The 21,076-nt window shown below is 38.1% G+C and overlaps 2 protein-coding genes across 2 annotated transcripts in view; one reads left to right on the top strand and one right to left on the bottom strand.

Annotated features, from left to right (window-relative positions):
• The window catches only part of LOC308397884 (DNA-binding protein RFX7-like), a 34,916-nt gene extending 27,500 nt beyond the window's left edge, over positions 1-7,416 (bottom strand). The window contains exons 1-2 of the mRNA XM_080884127.1: positions 7,283-7,416; positions 2,040-2,073 (exon numbers count right to left, since the gene is read on the bottom strand). Coding sequence (XP_080740253.1) covers positions 2,040-2,073; positions 7,283-7,413 — 165 coding nt within the window. The 5' untranslated portion in view covers positions 7,414-7,416. The remainder of the gene's footprint in view (positions 1-2,039; positions 2,074-7,282) is intronic.
• A 275-nt stretch (positions 7,417-7,691) lies between these two features.
• tex9 (testis expressed 9) lies at positions 7,692-20,868 on the top strand. Its single transcript, XM_080884128.1, has 13 exons — positions 7,692-7,772; positions 14,226-14,318; positions 15,008-15,141; positions 15,459-15,522; positions 15,660-15,736; positions 15,865-15,910; positions 16,898-16,980; positions 17,111-17,262; positions 17,501-17,592; positions 17,798-17,971; positions 18,099-18,233; positions 20,517-20,651; positions 20,732-20,868. Exons 1-13 carry the CDS (start codon positions 7,764-7,766, stop codon positions 20,804-20,806), a joined length of 1,269 nt encoding a protein of 422 aa, XP_080740254.1. The 5' UTR covers positions 7,692-7,763; the 3' UTR covers positions 20,807-20,868.
• Positions 20,869-21,076: the final 208 nt, after the last annotated feature.

Here is a 21,076-nt window from a genome sequence, read left to right as displayed (position 1 = left end):
GACTTGTTAAGAGTGCATTTATAGAGTCAGATCACTGTGTCAGTGTAAACAAACGATTACTAAATTGTTGCATAAAACATATATAAACATGTAGGCCTCGGGAGTAGTTGTGCAACCCTTTTATAGTATAATAGTTTACACATTCACCTAAGAAGCACGAGATCCCTAGTTTGAAAAATCTGCAAACTAAAACATGTGATGCTACCTGCTCTTGTACCCTCTTGCAAGGGTGCCAGAGCTGAAAGGGAGTAAAGTTTGGAGAATAGGGGTGGAGTAGACTGATGACATAAGTGGGGGCCTCACTTCGTAAGACCATAAAAGCAAGAACGAAGATTTTAAACTCATCCTTAAACCTCACAAGAGGCCAGTGCAGACACTTTAACAATGAGGTAATATAAGAAAACGCAAGTAGGAGTTAGAAGCCTTGCAAAAGCATTTTGGACAAACTGACACAATTAATACAACAGACAAGAAAACAGAGCATTATAATATTCTAAGCAGGACAAGATTAATCTAACTTTTGAGACAACAGTCTTGAGTTTAGCGATATTTCTTAAATAGAAAAAGCAAGAGCCGGTCCAAGACTTGATGTGAGCATCAAAGGTTAAAGACTGAAAGCTAATGAATAGATTATTGGGCTCAATTTTGGTCACAGTGGATCAGAAAGGAACCAGGTGTGTCTAATACGGGGGGAAAATACTCCCCAGAGCAATAATTAGAGACTGTCTTGTCTGTGTTAAGCTGCAAAAACATTTGCAGAATATAATTTAATGAAAATAAAAAGGGATTTCAACAAGATCCTTGTGGAACACCACATAGCAGCCACATTAGAATAGAAATTTCCCACTTAAATCAAAAGTGTTTTATCAACAAGAAATTAAGTGAACCACCCCAACACATCAAAATGAGCACTTGAGGCTAGCTACAAAGAAATGTGGAAAGATTTAAAGTTTATAGAAGAAACAGCTCTGGTTCATTTGTCTTTAACGACTTAAAAAGGTTATGTTATTGGACTGAATTATAAACTGTGTTAATCCATTATGCCTACCCTTGTCACCCTGTTGAACAGTGACGTATGGCGGATGTGAGATGCAGCAACAGTTTGAAAGATTACATTTTGTGGAGGGGGAAAAAAAACTCACCAGTTTCTTTCCTTCTAGTTTTGAATTCCTCTCCTCCTATACCCACACTGGTGTGGGAATTTTGTGTGAGTGGAGACACCTATTGTTCAGGAGAATACTGCAGCAGGTACCCATGCCCTAAACACTGGTGTACATGGAACAAAGCTGTGGTGACGTCACCGCTAGCGTGCAAAGCAACTAATGCGGTGGATGTACTGGGATTCTTAGAGGTGTGGCTGCTAGCTGTCAGCAAGGCCTCACCTCTGCTAATTTTAGACACTGAACTGTATATTCTAACTGTGCTATAAACAGAATATAAAGTCTGTCCAAGAAGTCTGTGTTCTGGTTTTTGGTAGTGAAATTATTTTCTTTGTTCGTTAATTCACATTAACTAGCAGGTGACTGCACATCCCATAGATGCAATGCAGACTATATTATAAGACAAAGAAACCATCTTTGTTATACAGTCTATGTTTCAGCCTTCCGATATACCCTTAACCTCCTGAGAACTGAGGAAAAGAGATTCTTCCGATTGAACTTTTTGATTTCCTTCCTCTTTGGAGCTAAAAGAGGCCACCCAAACGCATGATATATCAATGGAATGGATGTCCTCTATTTAGCACAACAAGACTTATTAGGGTAGCTCAAATAAGTCAAAATATATAGATCAAAAACATCCAAAAACGTCCATTGCACAAGCCATAAATGAATAGGCTGGTTCTCAGGAGGTTAATGCTTAACACTGCTACCAACGGATCTTCTATTTTTATTTTTAAACTATACATGGATGGTAGGAATGTTTTTTCTGCTCAACCTATTGGGAACACTAATAATCTTCTGACAATATCTGAACAGAGAGTATGAAAAATCTCCTTAAAGTTGTTATCTGCAGATCACAAATATGTCAGGAATACTCACCAGAATGTTTTCCACTTTTGATTGAACAGATTTGCTGCAAAACAGAGACATAGTACAAATTAGCATGAAGCCGGTGTAACATGAGCACTTGTGTCTGAAGTATATTTATTTATAAAGCAGAGGAATGTTTGGTATGAGACGACCCTCCCCTCAGGATCTCTCAGGTCATGTATCCCACCACCACAAACACATGTGGTCATATGTAAAAAGAAACAGGGACATGAACATTGTTTAGGACAGAAGATCTTTTTTATCAACAGTTTTCCCAAATATTTTTCTGTGTTTACAGGTTTTATTCTCATACTCCTATTCTATATTCAACAGAAAGGTTACCAGTACAATACAAAGTTCTGGCAAATTTTAGTGAAAGCCTAACTTAAATTAAAAACTTAATCAAAAATAACATATTAACACATGTAACTGCTTCCCTGTGTCCCACCATGATCATGTGTCACTTCTATTTTTTGCCTTAGCATCTCACACAGGCCTCGGAAGCATGAAATTCTCTTCCTGATTGACTTTTAATGATGTAGGTTTTAACCTGAGGTCAATCCGGAAGAAGTGTAAGATTTGATTGAGGCTCATAAACAGCCACTGCTGAGCTGCAGCTAAAAACTATCAAAGATCACTACAAAAATCCAAGAGTGACTGGAATGATGCTCAGGCTACAGCTAAAATTAACATACAATCAAACAGACTTTGATAGCGGGAAAGATCACAATTAGTCGCTCCTATTTAGGTCCACTCCTGCAGACAGAAAAACCAAACTGAGGAATAAAGTCCAGGTTTCATGTGTAATCCACAGACAGGGCAGCATGCTGTCAATGACTGTGGGGCAGAAGGTAGGTCACATTTAAAGACTATTACTTGGGCTGGGCAGGTCAGAATCAGGAGACGCTCTAAGCCATGACAAGAACAGTTCACTTTAATTGACTGTTACCAGGGGGCTGAGGATTTCCCAGTGCTGAAAGACCGTCAGTAAGCCGTTTGTGAGGCAGACTTAGCAGATAAACTGAACGACACCTGACGCAACTTTCTACAAGACCTAAGCCTTGAAAATAAAGAACTGAAACAAGACAAACAAATGTTGCTGATAAACCAGCAAGATGTACACCTAACCCCAGACCAGTGATTCCTAATTAGGGCTAAAGGTACCCCAGTAGGTACTTATACAGAAGTTAGGGGGGGTTCATGGAAAAATTTGTTCAACTTATAAAAATTAAAAATCCTCAAACAAACAAGTTGGAGCAGAAGCAGTTACAGTAAACTAAACATAGTGGCTATGGTGCAGAGTGGCTCCATAGTTTGAGGTTGTGCCAGTAAGAGCATCTGTCAACTCAAACATGCAGAGCTACCTGCTGTGATAACCCCATGTGACAAGGGAGCAGTGAAAGTGGATCAATTTTAGTGGATAAGGTGCAGGAAAAAAAACAAATCACAAAAGTCTTTAAAATAAATAAATAGATAAAGCAGCTAATTAAAGTAGTCCTAACCAAAGAAAAGAAAAGAATATCGAATTATCATTAACAAAAGGTTGTCAGTTGTTTAGCTTATATGCTTTTAGCAGCTACGGTAACTGCTAAAACTATCACTTTAATAAGTAATGAATACCTAAAACAGGACAAAAGAAACAGCAAAAACATAAGCGATAAATACATAAAATTGGTCACCGAGTTTAATTAAATCAAAAATTAGTGACTCTAATAGTAACTTCTAATTTAGTGGATGAATATTTAAATTAGTAAACCACTATTTATGGACAGCCAATAATTCTAGCTAATCATTTAGCTACTAGAAGTTACAGGATGAATATTTGAAATTGTCGATTAACAGAAGAAATATAACAATTGTCAAAATATTAGGGATAAATTAATGAAATCTGATTAAATGAATAGCTGTTATATAGAGTAGTAGCTACTACTAACTGAATGGACGAAGGGCTTACATAGTGGTCTAACAATTTATGGACAGATGAAACGGCTAACAATTTAGCTGCTACAGTTAGCATTTTAAAAGGCAAGATTACAGTGAACAAAAAAGAAATGAAATTAGAGATGAAAGATGAAATTTGTTGTTGGATGAAGGGTTAAATAGTATAGTTTTAGAGTAGATTAGAGATGTACCAATTGACCGACTATGGACCAAAACTGGATGATTTCCAGTGTTCTCGGCCTGGACCGGTGAGCGGCTGGTCAGCCTTCGATATGATTTATTACGAGCCCACTCATTTTTATGAATACACAACATGTGCACAATGACATGTGGCTCACAGCCACATGCTACGCTGTTACCATGGAAGTGAGTAAGGTAAAAAGTTTGCTAAAGTAAACCACAATGGGGAAACAAAAATGTTTGTAACAACAAACCCAATGACACATGTAAACATGCACATTTTAAACAAATGAAAAGCAACTAAAGCTAAAGCCATCCACAATACAAAGCCAGCCATAAGTCAGTATCCTCTGTAAGAGCCTCGGTATTAGCAAACAATCAAAGCAGTTAGGAGTGAAAAAGATAAAAGGGTCAATGTCCTGTTGTCTGGTGAAGCTATAAAATTAAGAAAGTACATGACATTTGTTTTGTTATATAAAAAGATTTGTGTCTGCTTTTATTTAGTAAGGTAAAATATGTCAGGTAAAGGTAGGTGTACAGCAACTCATTTCAGCACTTTATTTTCAGTTATTTCAGTAAGAGAAGATCCTGTAACATACTGCAGTTTAGGGGAAATTTATGTTTAATAATTTCTTTATTTAATTAGCAAGTAAACAATCCAGATTAAAATGAGTTCGATTAAGCTAACATGAACATCAAAGGTGGGGTTTTGAAAATCAGTGCTTTGATTGTCCAGACTTCCTGTGCAGACAGAGTGACGGTATGTTGCAGGTGAACTTGTTGACCCAGACTACGACTGTATCACTTCACCAAGAGCCACCCAGAAGCAGGTCACTGAGGTGAATGCCAATATTTATGCTCTACTCCTCTCAAAGGTTAAACCTGTATGGAGCTGGGCAAACGTTCAGGATCCTAACATGTTATTGATAAACTGTTAGCAGCACAGTGACGTGAAGTTTCTATTGAGGTATTTCCTGAAGAGATTTGAACTCTGAACTTCTGTGTTTCCGGTTGTTCAGCTCCTTGACATTTTCTTGCTGTCTGATATTTAAATGATAGAACTTAAGTTCATTCAGAAAAAAAGGTCAGAACAGGACCTTAAGTAGCAGACACAAAAGAACACGTGCCTTACAAGAAATCAAGTCTTTTCCTTTACTCTGTTCACATTAAGCCTCTTATCGAGCCATAACCAATTTAGAATCAATAGTTCTAAATGAGCAAGCTGGAACCCAAACAGGCACAAGGACAACATGGAAAATCCACACAGAAAGGCGCTGGTATTTTCTCAGGATTCACTAGCAGAACCTAGAGGTTAGCAGTGTTGCCTCACTGCAAGAAGGTCCTGGATTCAAATCTATTGGCTGCAGGTGTGAGTGTGACTGGTTGTCTGTGTTAGAGCTGTGACAAACTGGCTACCAGTATGACAGCTGAGAGAGGCTCCAGTCTGCCAGAGACTCTCAAACTGAGAACTGGTTAAAAATATAAATTTGATTTGCCTCTTCTTGATTTGTTATTATTTTTTCTTTATTTTTTATTATTTTGTTTTTTTGAGCTATTCAGAAGTGGACTTGCTAGTGTGTTTTGGATCGTTGTCCTGCTGCTTGACCCAAGTACCACTGATTTTTTTGGTAGAGAGCAGAATTAATGGTTCCTTCAATTACAGAAAGTCATCCAGCCAGAGCAAAGCAGTCAGACCATCACACTACCACCACCACTTGACTCCTTGTATGATGTTCTTTTTATGAAATGCTGTGTTTATGCTACTTTATGGCAGATGTAACAGGACTTGAACTTTACAATAAAGTTTAGCTTTTGTCTTGTCAGTCCACAGAATATTTTCCCAAAAGTCTTGGGGATCATGAAGATTGTTTTTTTTTTTTTTTGGCAAATGTGAGCCTTTGTCTTTTTGTTCAGCAGTGTTTTTTTCCCTTGAACTCTTTCATGGATGCCATTTTTTCCCAGTCTCTTTCTTATTGTTGAATCATGAACTCTGACTTAACTGAGGCAAATAAGGCCTGCGGTTCTTTATATGTCATTCTGGGTTCTAATATGACCTCTTGGATGAGTCGTTGATATGCTCTTGGAGTAATTTTCGTAGGCTGACCACTCCTAAGAAAGTTTATCACTCTTCCAAGTTTTCTCCATTTGTGGATAATCACTCTAAGGTGGTTCACAAAGCCTTAAAAATGGCTTTTCAGCCCTTTCCAAACTAATAGATGTCAATAACTTTGTTTTTCGATTGTTTTCTTAAATTGTGGCATGATGTGTTGCTTTAGGCTTGCTTCACTTTTTTTAGACAGGTTCTATTGTACTGATTTCTTGATTCAGCAGGTCTCAGTGTTGCTGGTGAAATTGAAATCAGCTTCATCATTCAACTTCATCATTTTTACAGCACTGTATATTACAGAAAGAGAGAAAGATATTGGGGAAATATGACTCCTTCCTCTCTTGCATTAGGAATCAGTCTTCAAATTCCTGATTAAGTGTACACTGTTTTCTGTCCCATTTTACATATAAAACTAAAATATAAGACAGCGCTTCAGATAAATGAACAGCGTAAAACAAATAAATGCAAAATAAAAATGATAATAAAGTTGCCATACACGTAAGAGTAATAAGAACTCAATAATCACTAGAATACAATGTGCTGCTCTGACAGAGACCATTATGTCAGCCATACAGAGTAATTTTACTTTTGCTATTTCTAGAGCATTTTCCTCGTGATACCTGTGTTAAATATAGCTACTTTTACTGGAATAAACACGGTGGTGGGATGTAAAAAGAAATACCTTTATTCAAGGAGTCGAGTAATTAGTTACTCAAGCATAAAACAAGTTCCTTAAGCTTTATTTGAGTTATTTAATTTTTCCATTTGCACAGTGTCTACTCTACCAGGTTTATCCGGCTGTTTTATCACAAGCACACGCTGCAGCTCGTGCATGTGTCTAACATTTAACATGCTGGACTTCTACGGTTGTTATTATTTACTTACTATTATATTTAAGCAGTGAAGATGCGACTGCGTCCAAGCATGATAAGAGCAGTTTAAAAATGTTGTGATGAGTTTCCCTTTAAGCATCAAATTGTGCGTATGCACAGCACAACAGTGTGTGAAGTAAACATCTCCTCACCAGATGGAGTTCTTGATCCTGAGCTGCAGAGCGCTGGCCTCAGCGCCCTGCAGCCCGGGGAGTAGGCCGGGCAGGCTCCCCGCCCCGCTCTCCGGCGGCGGCTGCTGCTGCTGGGGGTCCTCATCAGCCATCACTGGAGGTCACTGTGGGACGGGAGTGGACCGGTAGGGAGGCGAGGACAGGTGTAGTCGCCCGGCAGGGTTAAACATGGACCGGAGGACGTTGCGATGCTAGGGGGACAGCAGCGCGCCCTGTTGTTGTTGTGGCTGCCACCCTGCGCTCCTCCGACATCGCTCGCGTCGAGCCCGGACTGCCGGTCAGTACTGGCGCCTGTGGAGCGGAACTACGAGCCGCTGTCAAACACGGGCCAACACATGAATATAAATAAAGGCAAGAGTAAACAGGCAACCTGACAGCTGCAAAACAACTAGCTAGTCCCTCCGGTGTGCTCCGCCTGCCCCGCACGTTATGATTGCTCTACATGTGCATGGTGAGTAGTAGCTGTCTGGCAGGCGCATGCGCATTGAGAGGCTCAGCATTAAAAACAAAATGTAAGCAGAAGACATCACTGACCGTGCCAGACTGCATTTATATAAACACACTCCTGCTTTACATGTGTGCTAGTTTCATTATTATTATAGCATTATTGTCTTTATTAACAGTAGCAGTTGTAATAGGATAGTATTATTATCAAAAACAAGAATTATAACAAATCCTCTACAGATTTTATTTTGCTCTAGGAGGGGTAAATGACTTTGAACCTTGATATACAGAAAGGTAACAAAAAACATAGTTACTTTTCAGTTAAAAGACAGATAAAATACAAAGCCATATTTAATATTCCTTTTTGTTTAATATAACAGTAAAACATGGAAAACTAGAAATAAAATGGACAATAAATAAGAAAGATTAAAAAGTGAACAAAACAGCTGGCTAAAACTGACTTGAAGCTAACTCTGGTACTTCTCCTAAAGTGCCCTGGAGATAAGGTGTTGAAAGGTGTTAAAAACCTGAAGTTGTGACAACTCATTTCCTTGTTCCAGTTTTGATGTGGGGACAGCAAGGAGTGACTGTTCAGCTCATCGGAGAGACCTTTGTGTATTTGTACAAAGTATGCCAAGTCAGTGGGAGCCAAGCCACTTAAAACTTTAAAAGCAAACAATAAAATTTAAAATGGACAGACAACGAATGTGAAGAAGCACAAACAGGAGTAATATGCTCATGTTTGCTTGTCCTTGTCAGCAGACGAAGAGCAGCATTCTGGACCATTCGTAAGTATGATATTGAGACCTGATTAATACCGACATAAAGTGCATTACAATAATCAAGGCGAGTGCTCACAAACTCATAAAACTCTTAGTCACAAAAGGTGATAAAAGGTTTAACTGTAGAGAGCTGCTGCTGCAAAAAGCTTGTCAGGTTAATTTGTCATCCCCACACTGTATCCCTGATCTAAAATAAGTCCATGTGATTTACATTTCTATGTTATTATTATAATGAATAGAGATGGCACATATAACTTTTTTATGTCCGATACTGATACGATATCATAAATTTGGATATCTGCCGATACAGATATAAATCTGATATAGCACATTTTGTAATCAATAAAACATTTTTTTTAAATATTTTGCTGCATTTTGTATAAGTTCATACTCAAGTTTATAAAAAAACAAAACAAAACAAAAATAAAGCTATTCTGTTATACCTGTATGCAAAAAATACACTACACCCAAAATATTTCATAGTTCAGCAACACTGATCAGTCGAATAAACTTAAACCTACACCATTCTCCCTATTCTTGTATTTTAAAGAGTACTTAGTGGAAATATTAAGCAACCTAACTACACTGAACAAAAATATGAACGCAACACTTTTGTTTTTGCTCCCATTTTTCATGAGATGAACTCAAACATCTGAAAAATTTTCTACATACACAAAAGACCCATGACTCTCAAATATTGTTCACAAATCTGTCTACATCTGTGTTAGTGAGCACTTCTCCTTTGCCAAGATAATCCATCCCACCGCACAGGTGTGGCATATCAAGGGGCTGATTAGACAGCATGAATATTGCACAGGTGTGCCTGTTTTTTGATGAAACTGAAATGTGCAGTTTCATCAAACAGCACAATGCCACAGATGTCGCAACCTTTGAGGGAGCGTGCAATTGGCATGCTGACTGCAGGACTGTCTACCAGAGCTGTTGCCCGTGAAATGAATGTTCATTTCTCTACCATAAGCTGTCTCCAAAGGTGATTCAGAGAATTTGGCAGTACATCCAACTGGCCTCACAATTGCAGACCACATGTAACCACACCAGCCCAGGACCTTCACATCCAGCATGTTCACCTCCAGGATCGCCTGAGACCAGCCACCCGGACAGCTGCAGCAACAATCGGTTGGCATAACCAAAGAATTTCAGCACAAACTGTCAGAAACTGTCTCAGGGAAGCTCATCTGCATGCTCGTCACCCTCATCGGGGTCTGGACCTGACTGCAGTTCGTCGTTGTAACCGACTTGAGTGGGCAAACGCGCACATTCGATGGCGTTTGGCACATTGAAGAGGCGTTCTGTTCACAGTCCCAGTTTTTACTGTTTAGGGCAGATGGCAGACAGCGTGTGTGGCGTCGTGTGGGTGAGCAGTTTGCTGATGTCAACGTTGTGGATCGAGTGGCCCATGGTGGCGGTGGGGTTCTGGTATGGGCAGGCGTATGTTATGGACAACCAGTTTCTGTCTGAGCAGGTTATTGAAACTGGTTCACCCGAAAGACAAAACGCCAAAACACAAACTTAACAATGTGGTGTATGCTGTACAGTGCAGCGAGGAATGCTCAGACCTCTACATTGGAGAGACCAAACAGCCACTTCACAAGCGCATGGCACAACACAGAAGAGCCACCTCCACAGGACAAGACTCAGCAGTCCATCTGCATCTTAAGGACAAAGGACACTCTTTCGAGGATGCCAATGTTCACATTTTGGACAGAGAGGACAGATGGTTTGAAAGAGGAGTGAAAGAAGCCATCTATGTCCACTGTGAGCGACCATCTTTGAACAGAGGCGGGGGTTTACGACACCAACTCTCTGCCATCTATAATCCAGTTTTGAGATCCCTTCCCAGACGCCTTAACGCCCACTCACATCCTGGGCCATCTGACCTCAGGAATTCGCATGATAAGGTGGGGCCAGGTTTCACAATGAACACACCCGAAACTCTGGCTGATTGGGACCCACACCCAGTTTCACACCTTGGCTCAGGCGATTAGAGGATCATCAGGGGGTCCTTTTGTCCCTCTGTGGGGGGTCACTCCCACTAGGTTTATATCTGGGACTCTCCACCATTTGACCTTAGAACTGAAGAAGCTTCTCGGATGAGAGGTGAAACGTCTTCAAGCAACTTAAAGAAGTCCAGGCGCTTTTCTTTGCAAGCTCCTTTGACTTAGCTTGTTAACGTGTTGACTCCGTCCAGCCCCATGTACGGGCAATCCGCGGTAACTCGTTAACGGAAATTTGCCGCGTTATGGCGTTAATGTCATTTTAACGAAATTAACGCTGACAGCACTAGTGGGAACACAACGAATATGACTGCACATTTACGCTGACATCATCCTAGTGCAAAGACAAGTGGAAGCAGGCAAAAACAACAAGCACGCATGCTACAAACTTTACCCGAGTCATTTAGACAGCTGTTAGCACATGATTCTCCTTATGGGGACCTGATATGTTTAATATGCTGCTGAGAATATAGCCCAGAAGAAGGGTATAGTGTAGCTTTTATTTCGGAAAGAGCCATTTCTCTGTAATAAACTCTCTTTGCCAAAGATGAGTGATTTCTCGATCGGATGGATTTATTCTTTTTTAAAATTATTTTGTTGTTTCAGCAACATTAAATTTAAAAACTGTACTTTTGATTTAAAATATATTTTTATAATTTTAATAAATGACAAATTAAAAAGGCATGAACATTTTTTTGTATCAAAAAAATATCGAAACTGTGACACCAAAGTATTGAACCGAACCATGAATTTTGTGTATCGTTGCACCCCTAGTGTTTATATAACTATTTTATTTTTTTTACCCTGTTTATTTGTATTCATGTTCTATTCTCTTGTATACTTCATCTGCTTGTATGTTTTATACTCATTGTTTGTTCAATAAAGTTCTTGTTTGAATAAAACGTATCCTGTATTGCAATATTTTGGAATAAAAGGTTTTAAAAATATAGAATCTACTTAAAATAGATAAGAACAATCGACTTTGAGAGTGAAAACTAAATTGTGTTTTTGTTACTATTGATGCTGCTGAGAAATAAAGTGTTTTTCAATCCTGTTTTTAAAACAAAACAAAAAAATCACTATCCCTTCAGCTTTTTTGTGGCAAAAAGTGTCAGTTTCTGCATAACAGGGGCGCTGGAGCCTATCCCAGCTGTCATTAACATCACATTGATTATTATGCAGTTATTTTTGTGCAAGGAGAGCAAAATAGACAAAACTCCCTCTCAGCTTGTTTGTTGCCAAAAATGGCCACCTTTTGTTTACGTTCACAAAATGCTATAAAATTTAGATATATTAAAACATTTTTCTACTTTGACCAACTTCAGTCTTTAAATTAGCACCAGTCCTTGTCACCAAAACCAGACATTTATCTAAATTCATTTTTTATCCTTTAAATTCCACGGAGATTATATATTACCATCACCAGTGTGTGAATGTGTGTGTGAAGGGGTGAATGACTGAATGTAGTGTGAAGCGCTTTGGGGTCCTTAGGGACTAGAAAAGCGCTATACAAATGCAGGCCATTTACCAGTAACCTTTCAGAAAAAAGGGGATAAAGGTCTAATTTTTTTCACCATATAATTGATGAAACTTTCTAATTTTTTCAGTTGAGCATCAGGGACAAGGCTGTCTTGCAATTGTTGAGGTCACTAGTGTGCTCCCCATTTCTTCCAGGATCACTCTTCATTTGTAGGTTTTAGAGGACTCCTACTGTGAAGTGGTTTTCATGGGAAAAAGGCATTGTATTCCAAGACATCTGGGAGATTGTAGAAATGAGCAGCAATGGCCTTCTTGCCATCTTTCTAGAAAAATAAGTGATCTGGAAGCTGTCAGGCTTACTTACAGCAGTAGCACTTTCTGCACCTGCATAAAGGACACATTTACTAGCAGTGTTTGTTACTGTATGTGCTACAGCTGCAGCTTTGAATTTTTTTATTTTTTTATTTTTTTTGGAGAGTTAAAAATTTGGCCATGGTATCTTGTTATGAAATGTACAAGAGTAAAAGTGTTTTTAGCATGTGCTTCAAAGCTAAGTTTGACTGGGAAACTCAAAGGTCAATAACCTGCATCAACAGAAATTCACTGCAGCCTGTGTAATATTTGATGATAATATATTCCAGTGTATCTTGCAAATTGTAATGTCATGTACAAACTATTAGATCCTTAAGATCAAACCTGTGTCATTCTATTGGTCCATTGCAGTGTAGTAAGTCATCAAAAGCCCCTATATGAAACTAAGAATATTACATGAAATTGGTTGTTGGCCAAAAATGGGTAAATGATGAAATTGCATGATTTAGCACTGTCAATAAAAAGGAATTTTAAAATTTCATAATAATGGGTTTCGGGTGGCCAAAAGTTTCCATGATCGAGGCAAGAGGAACAATGTTCAGTGTATATATTTTTGATGAATTTAAGAAGCTGAAAATTATTAAAGCTGAAAAAAACTAGACCCTTTCATTCCATTGGCATAAACACAGCAAAAATGGTCAACAAAAAAAAAAGAGAAAGAAGTGGCCACAAATGGCCAGGATAGAGACCAGAGGGTTAATGCGTAAAATGTATAAAAATATTATTAATTACAGGGTAATACATTACTGTTAATTGCAACTGTAAGCTTTTTATTTTGAAGTTACAAGTATAAACAATGCTGTTACATTTACACTGTAATTTTTTTTTACTATTGAACTATTGATTCTTAAATCAATGCAGTGAAATACATCAGCCCAATCATTGCAAACTTAGAAATCGGATGTCCTTGCAGAGCCATAACTCCATCTTGTACATCCGATTTCGACTGAAGCTGTCTGGTGAGGCTTGCTATGTCCATTTTGATTGTTAATGGTTAAAAATGTTCTTCTTTTACTGTTACTTTTTGTGGATGACAAGGTTTAATACAACTTAAAAAGACACACACACACACACCAAAAAAAGTAACTCCGCCAGAGTGCCTATTTCTGATCACTTTTGCCGGTCCAAAGTCCGGATAAAGGAGGAGGGTTGGAATTATTGAAAACAGTAACAAGAGAAAAGAAAAAAATAATTTGTAGTTCTAAATATATTTCAAATGCTTTTAGGCTGTTTTTTTTAAAATCACTCTGTCTCTTCCACGATGTTATTTCTCTCCTACAGCGTCTGTTACAATTACATAGGCAGGACCAATTATGCAAATTGGGCGATGACGTCACTTAGCTACTTCTAGCGACTTTTAGGACACCGATTATCCTTACTGAAGAGTTGACAACACTGCAAAAGACATTGCAGAGTGCAGAATGACTTTTGAGTTAGGTGTGGTTGGTGGCTATCTAACCAGTTATGTCTTCAAGGGAAGCCTCTGGGCCAAAATATTGCTTCTATACTTAGTTATTACAAAGACACGGACCGTATTCTGTCATTCAACCCTCTGATGTAATCACATTGAGTCTGCATGAAATAAAATGTTAACATATGACTAGGTTTCCTTTATGTGTATTAAAATGAATATTAAGTGTGAGTAAATGTTTTTTATATAACAAATAACTCAACAACTATCCGAGTACCCTTTTTTAAACATTATTTTTAGTATTTTAGCACAACGTCGATAAACAATGACTTGCTGTAATCGTTTAAAAATCTCCGTAATTGTCTTTCATGGGTTGCCGTACTGTGCCCGCGGTGTACCAGCTGTTGCTATGCAACCATTATCGCGTCGTTTCGGTCTGCGACACGATGGCGGCAAGAAGTGCTGATAAAAAGGTCCAGCCCTTCATTTCGCAGGTTTGTAACATTACTTTTTCATGTTAATGTCTCTCAGACCATTAAGCTGAGCTTTTTAGTTGTGCATCACCAAAATGTTTTACTAACTGAAGTAACTATGGCAACCGTTTCTGCTTCCGCCAACAGGAGCACTGACAAAGCAAAAAAATACATACAAAAAAACAAAACAAAAAACACCAAAACATAACATCACAGTCTCATTCTTACTGTTGCACATCAAAGTTACAAAAAAGAGCCTTATAATATGGCATAGCCATGTTCTAGTGAACTGGATAACCTCTGATAGTGATAATATAAAATAATGCAGCACTTATAAAAAGAAATTAGAACAGCTAAGTACAGAACAAAGCAGGTAAACTAGCAAAAACAAGTACAAAAGGTGGAAAATAGTTAAATAGAAAAAAGTAGAATATAAGAGCTTAACGAGTATAAATCTAACAAATAAATGCTGGTATTGTTGTATCAGATGGAAAGTGAAATTTGTCCTTCAAAGGGTTTTGTATGGATGCTTGTTTGTGCCACTGATAAAACATTATTTCGACTCACTAACTGAAACTTCTGAGAAAATAACTCAAAGCTGAGAAAATAGCTTGAAATTTGAGTTATGTTAAAATAATAAGTCAAAGGAAAACTTTTTTTTCATAGCTGTTGATAACTCTCCTGTTATGTCATTTTTTGTTGATGCTTAGGTCAAGAAACGTCCATCCTCTACCAGTAAGGCTGAAAGGTCCAAAAGAGTTGAATTAAGGGCACAGTCAAAATCTGCTTCTGGTCAGGCAAAGAAGCACACAGATGAACTTTTAGCCAAAGAAGAAGAGTATAAGTAGGAGTTGTTCTCACACCTGCTTGCTTTATTTTTGTATATAGTAATTGCACTAACCCTTCTGATAATTTTAACATTGCATTTTAGTCTAAGTTGCTCATTTCTGTCAGAATAAGTTATATGTGGACTATTTCTTGCACTTGTTTAATCAGTAGTTCTTTAGGGCACTGACCAGTACTGGTTACCTATAATAATAAAAAAAAGTAACTCCAGATAGAGTGACCCACTTGTATCACCAACAATCCTGCAGTACTAAATTTCAACTTGTTAAAAGTTGTTTATATAAATCTGCTTATTCATTATTTTATTTCCAACAGACTCCTTAATGCAGAGCTGGAAGCCAAAACAGCAGATTTAGTTAGACAGGCTGAGCAACTTATGGTAAGTTATTAACAGGTTTGCATTCAATAATTGGAAGAAAAAAAATTTGTGAGCGCAGTAGCACTAAAAAAGTCAGATGAAAGAAGTTAAGAAGGGAGCATGCTTACTTTAAAGTCAAAACTCTGTGTTTATTTTAGAGAGAACAAAGTGAAGTTCTTTCAAAGCCTTTATCCAATGTCCTGCTCACAGACACTGAAGAAGAAGAGACGTCCAGGTAAAAGGTTTGATTTCCTTATCTCCGATCATTCGGATATATAATTTTAGCAAAACCTCCTTGAAAAGAAAGATATTTTTTTATATTCATGTACATTTGCATCTCTCTGTTTAACTTTTCACTTGCAGGATAACAAAGACTCACACATGTGCTGTGCAGCAGCCTGGTGTGAAGGTCTGTATCTCAGGCATTTTGCTCAGCAGTTTGTATTATTGTTGTGGACGTTTTCAGCTCTGTTCAGTTTTATTTTTTTTAGCAGAAGTTGAAAACAAGGTTTTTTTATATTGGTATTTAAAGAAGAAAAAAGGCCCAGTACTATTAAAGAGAAACCCCATCAATCAGATGATCTCATATGAGCAGCACTTGTCTACTGTGGTAAGGAAAAACTCCCTTTTAGCAGGAATAGACCTCACGGAGGAGCAGCCAGTGGGGAGTGAAGAAAACTGCTTGGGCATCTTAGAAAACGCCCCTCAACCAAAGCTCTTAACAGCTTAGCATAGGGAGGCTTCAGGTTCACGTGAGCCAGCCCAATTAGCTTTATTCAAAAGTAAGGTTTTAAGGCCAATCTCAAAAGTAGAGAGACTGTCAGCTGGACTCAAACTGGGAGCTGGTTCCACAAGAGAGGGGCCTGATAACTAAAAGCTCTGCCTCCCATTCCACTTTTTTTTCTTTTTTTTCTATTTTTTTTATACCTTGGAAACAACAAGTAAGCAATCTGTGAGTGAAGTGTACGGCGGCCCTGAGAGGTCAAACACACAGTAACTTCATGGATGAACAAGTAAAGAACAGCAGCAGAAGTGATAAGATAACAGTAAAAAGCTAAAAGCAAACATCGATGGACAGCATTATATGAATCTTGTTGAAACCCCACGACACAAAACATAATCCTCCATTTCTTTGAAGTATGTCTCAGTGCAATCCTCCAGATGTTTTGGTTTCCAGCACTTCTGCAGCTGTTCCATTACTTTATCGTCTCTTCAGATACACTTCTTTTGTGAATTTGCTTTTTTAGCTTTTGTGGCACATTTTTCTATTTGCTGGTGTTTTCTTAAGTTGCAGTGTTTTTGACCTCTCAGGGTCACCTTAGAAGTGTCCTGTTGGGGTAACAAGGTGCTGTAAGTTCTTTAAGGTCACTTCAGTATTTTTGTGTAATTCTTTTAGGAGGCGACCAAAAGAATTGTTGCATCAAGATCACAAAATATGCTGAGTGGAAAACAAGTGAAAGATCCCCACTTTAAAACTGGGTGAGTTTTATTTGTATATAATTTCTAAATCCATTTCAAGCCTTTCTGCTCATAAATCTTTTGTGAGATTTATTCTCCAGGAGGAATCACAGTTTACAGGTTTTCACGAAATTGTGCTTGATTGTTTCAGGAGCTCAGAGGATGATTTTGAAGCTGTAGAAGATTCTGCTAATTTATTCTTGGCAAAGACAATTCACAGCATGGAGGAGAAAATGAACAATGCTGTAGTTCATGAAAATGCTGTGGATGAAATACCTAACTTTGGAGACAATGTAGGATCAGGTAATGCTTATTTCACTTAAAAAATAATAAACCACATTTTTATTCAGTGGGAACAATGACTAAATAACATGTATAGTTTTCCACGAATAGGCTTTTTTCTGTCAGATGATTTTTGCCCCTTGAGAATCCCAAATGAAGGCCAAACTGGAGCTTTGAGATTATTTAATTCATGTGATAAGTTTCATATGCTTATATAGATTTTTTCACAAGCGTATAAATCAGATTGTTGTCGCTTAAGGAGTTTCAGAAGCTCAAATACGAGTCCTGAAGGCAAAACTCCGGATTATGCAAGAGGAACTGGACCAGATCTCATGTGAATATTACAAGAAGGTAATGTAAATATTTATATATACAACTATAAACAGAAATGTTGCTGCTGATGCCTTACATTAGAGAAACAAAAGTTACTTTGGTAAAATATATAGGGTTATTTGTCCTGATCCTTAGATCGTTTAACACAGCATGGATGTATTATTGTATCTGGATTGTTTTTTCTACTGCTCAGACTGAAGTGTCTGAACTTGTGTCTCTGCAGGACGATGAAAACACAAAGCTTAGCGCAAAGATTAAGGAGCTGGAGGAGGATCGAGCCCGGCTGCAGAAGACCGTGAGCATTCAGCAGACACAAATCGAGAAGCACCGAGCTTTAGCCGCAGAGTCCAATAAAAAATGTGATGGACTTCAACTGGAAGTGTCTGGTTTGAGCAAGGTGTGTGTCGCCAACAGCTCAGAGCAAATTACTACTGCAACAATTTCTTTAAAACAAGCAGTAAAACTGGACAGCGTAATTCATCTGAGCTGCTGTTGTGTGTCACCTGTTTTTGTGCTCTGTGTAGGAGATAGAAAATCTGAATAGATCCCACAAACAAGCAGCAGCTGTCCACAGCACGGTAGAGGTCCGCCTGAACCGAGCTCTAGAGGAGGTGGAGAGGCTGAAGACTCAATTGAACAAAATGAAACAGGAGAAAAAGGTAACAGCATTAAAACAAAGATTCCTGTATAAACATGTCTGTGTTTTCTATGTTTGTCTTTATATCAGAAATACACACTAGTCAAAGAAATTAAAGGAATACTTTTTAATCAGAGTACAGCATCAAGTCAGTTAAACTTGTGGGATATTGATATGGTCAGTTAAGTAGCAGAGGGGGTTGTTAATCAGTTTCAGCTGCTTTGGTGTTAATAAAATGAACAGCAGATGCACTAGAAAGGGAACAATGAGACAACAGCCCAAGACAGTAATAGTTTTACAGGTGGAGGCTGCTGACATTTTTTACCTCTTCATCTTATCTGAGGGCTCTGCTCTGAGTCTGCATAATAAAGGGAGGATTTGTATGAATTCAATTCAATATAAAACAACTCTCTTACCAATTTGCTTTGTGTACAGGTCTATGGAGTGACAGTGGTGATTTTCCAGTGTCTGTACTGAATAACGCTACTTTAACCTTCATCTTGTGATAGCTTCTGTAACTATCTCTAAAGTTAACAGGTCAGTTTTGACCCGTGTCTTAAATCAGCCAAAGAAAATAGCCTCAGAACAGTGTTTAACCCTTGGAGGGTCTTAAGGACATTTATTGTCCTTAGGCACAAAGGTGGATGTCTTTTTAAGGACCCTCCAAGGGTTAATCATCCAGTGTGTTTGTTGCCTATCAGTTACCTTGTTAGGCTGCCTTATGTCTGACAATATTGGTTTTAATTTTTTTGGCATGGCCTTTCAGGTCCTTTCTCTCCTCAGCATACCTTTTGTTTCTATCTAAAAAAAATTGTAAATCAAACCTCAAGAGAATTTAGAAAAAAAAGGTTATATTACCTACTATTACTGAGAAGTGTTATTGCCTATAGTAACACTTTTATATGGAAAGGAACAAAATATTCTTTAGCGGTCACCTGTGGCCCTGGGTTGAACCTCAGTGGAAGGAGCTGCACCCATCTCTCCTATACATCCTTGATGGGAGCAAGTATATCAGATGTTGCTCTAGTATGTCTGCTGTAAAATCTAAGGACTATAAAGGTCTGAAGCAACATTGTTGCCTGAAAAATAGTTCTGCCTGTCGATGCTTGGTCTCGCTGCTTCATCTGTACACTGCAGCAAGAAGGGCACCATTATAAGCATTCAGGTATTCCTCATCACTGTCATTCCAAATGTCACCGTGGACTTTTTTTCCTTCAAGGGCTGTGATAGCCATGATGACTTTTTTTAGTGACAATGGCATGAACAAATCAAAACACGAGCAGGTTCGCACCTGTGACGACCTCATCAGATCTGTTTTTGTCCTCTGCTTGATAATCTATATTATCCTCCTCCTCAGAAAGAGGGTCATCCATATTGCTGTGCTGTTTTATGTCCTCAAAGAAATTATCCAGAGCTTTGCTTTTTATAACTCTTCTTAATTTTGCATGCCATTTGCATGCTGCAAACTTGTGATGTGTACTCTGCAAGTCACCAACTACACTGAGTTGGTCTTATATGACTTGCGTGTCTGTACATTTCTATCTGAATGACCATTTCAATGAAGCAGTAGGTATAAAAAGGGCTGTTTGTTCAGGGTAAGAGACAAACGGGAAAAGAGAGAAGCCCCTAATGTCGCTCTGACAGTGATTGAGATCAGTGTTTATGATTTTAGTTTTGGGTCTAATTATTGTTTTATAGTCTTATATTATCTGCTTCAATATCTATAATCAAGTAAAATGGAATATATATATATATAATGTGTATGCAGGATATATAATGATTTTTGTTTTTTTCGAGTGGTCATGTTGGGCCGCCTGGATCAAAAATGCCAGGACAGATTTTTTTTTTCCAGTCCAGTCCTATTAAAAAGCAGACTTCCATTGCAGGTATAAACACTACCATCAAAATAAAACATTTGTTTAAAATACAGAGGTTTAAAACCGATAACAAAAACAAAATTCCAATATGTAATCATTAAATCTTGTTATAGAGACACAACAGCCACAAAGTGTCTTATATTTATTTGTATATCAGCTATTCTAATTAAAGAGGCATAGCAGAAAAACTTTTATAGACATGAATTCATAGGTGTAGTTAAAGATACAGAGAAAAAATATGAGTTAAGGTAATGCTATTATGTCCCTCACACCAACATCTTATTTTGAAGAACTTTCACATGTACATAGAACTGAATTTTAAGCCGCACACTAAAATATCTGCTCTGACAACTTCCGATTGCACAAACAAGGTGAGGTCCTGCTGAGCCTGCACTAATTTCTGCTTTTTGCCTTCTTTTATAAATAAGGACAAAATAACTGAGGAACATCAGAGTAAAGAAAATTTGCTGGCTGAAAACAAAATGCTAAAAAAGCAGAAAGCTGAACTCATCATGGCCTTCAAGAAACAACTGAAGCTAATCGACATTCTCAAAAGGCAAAAGGTACGAGTCATCATGTTACTCTGTTAGTGGATACTGTGCTTAGTTTTTAATCTTAAGGGTTTTTTTTTGTGTGTGTGCAGATGCATTTTGAAGCTGCTAAGCTGCTGAGCTTCACAGAAGAAGAATTCATGAAGGCTCTAGACTGGGGGAAGTAATAACCACTGAATGTCTCCACTTCTATTTTTTAAAAGCTAAAAAGCTTAACAGTGGTCACTGTTATTTTAGGATACTTCTTTGTGTTGTAGGCCTCAGTTGTCTCTCAGAACATTGTCAGAAAAAATGATAAGTAGATTTGGTTTGTCTCTTCAGTTAAACATTGGCAGACTGAGTTGCCACGTCTGTTTGGAATGATGTTAACTCAGTGCCTGTCAGCACCTCTTAATAAAAATATGTCCCTGAATCGGTCCCTTGTATCTATACTTCTG

This window comes from Rhamphochromis sp. 'chilingali' (assembly GCF_963969265.1).
Source record: "Rhamphochromis sp. 'chilingali' genome assembly, chromosome: 6".
Classification (NCBI taxonomy): Eukaryota; Metazoa; Chordata; class Actinopteri; order Cichliformes; family Cichlidae; genus Rhamphochromis; species Rhamphochromis sp. 'chilingali'.
Note: the sequence above shows the minus strand (reverse complement) of the source record. Positions and strands in the feature narration are given on the sequence as shown.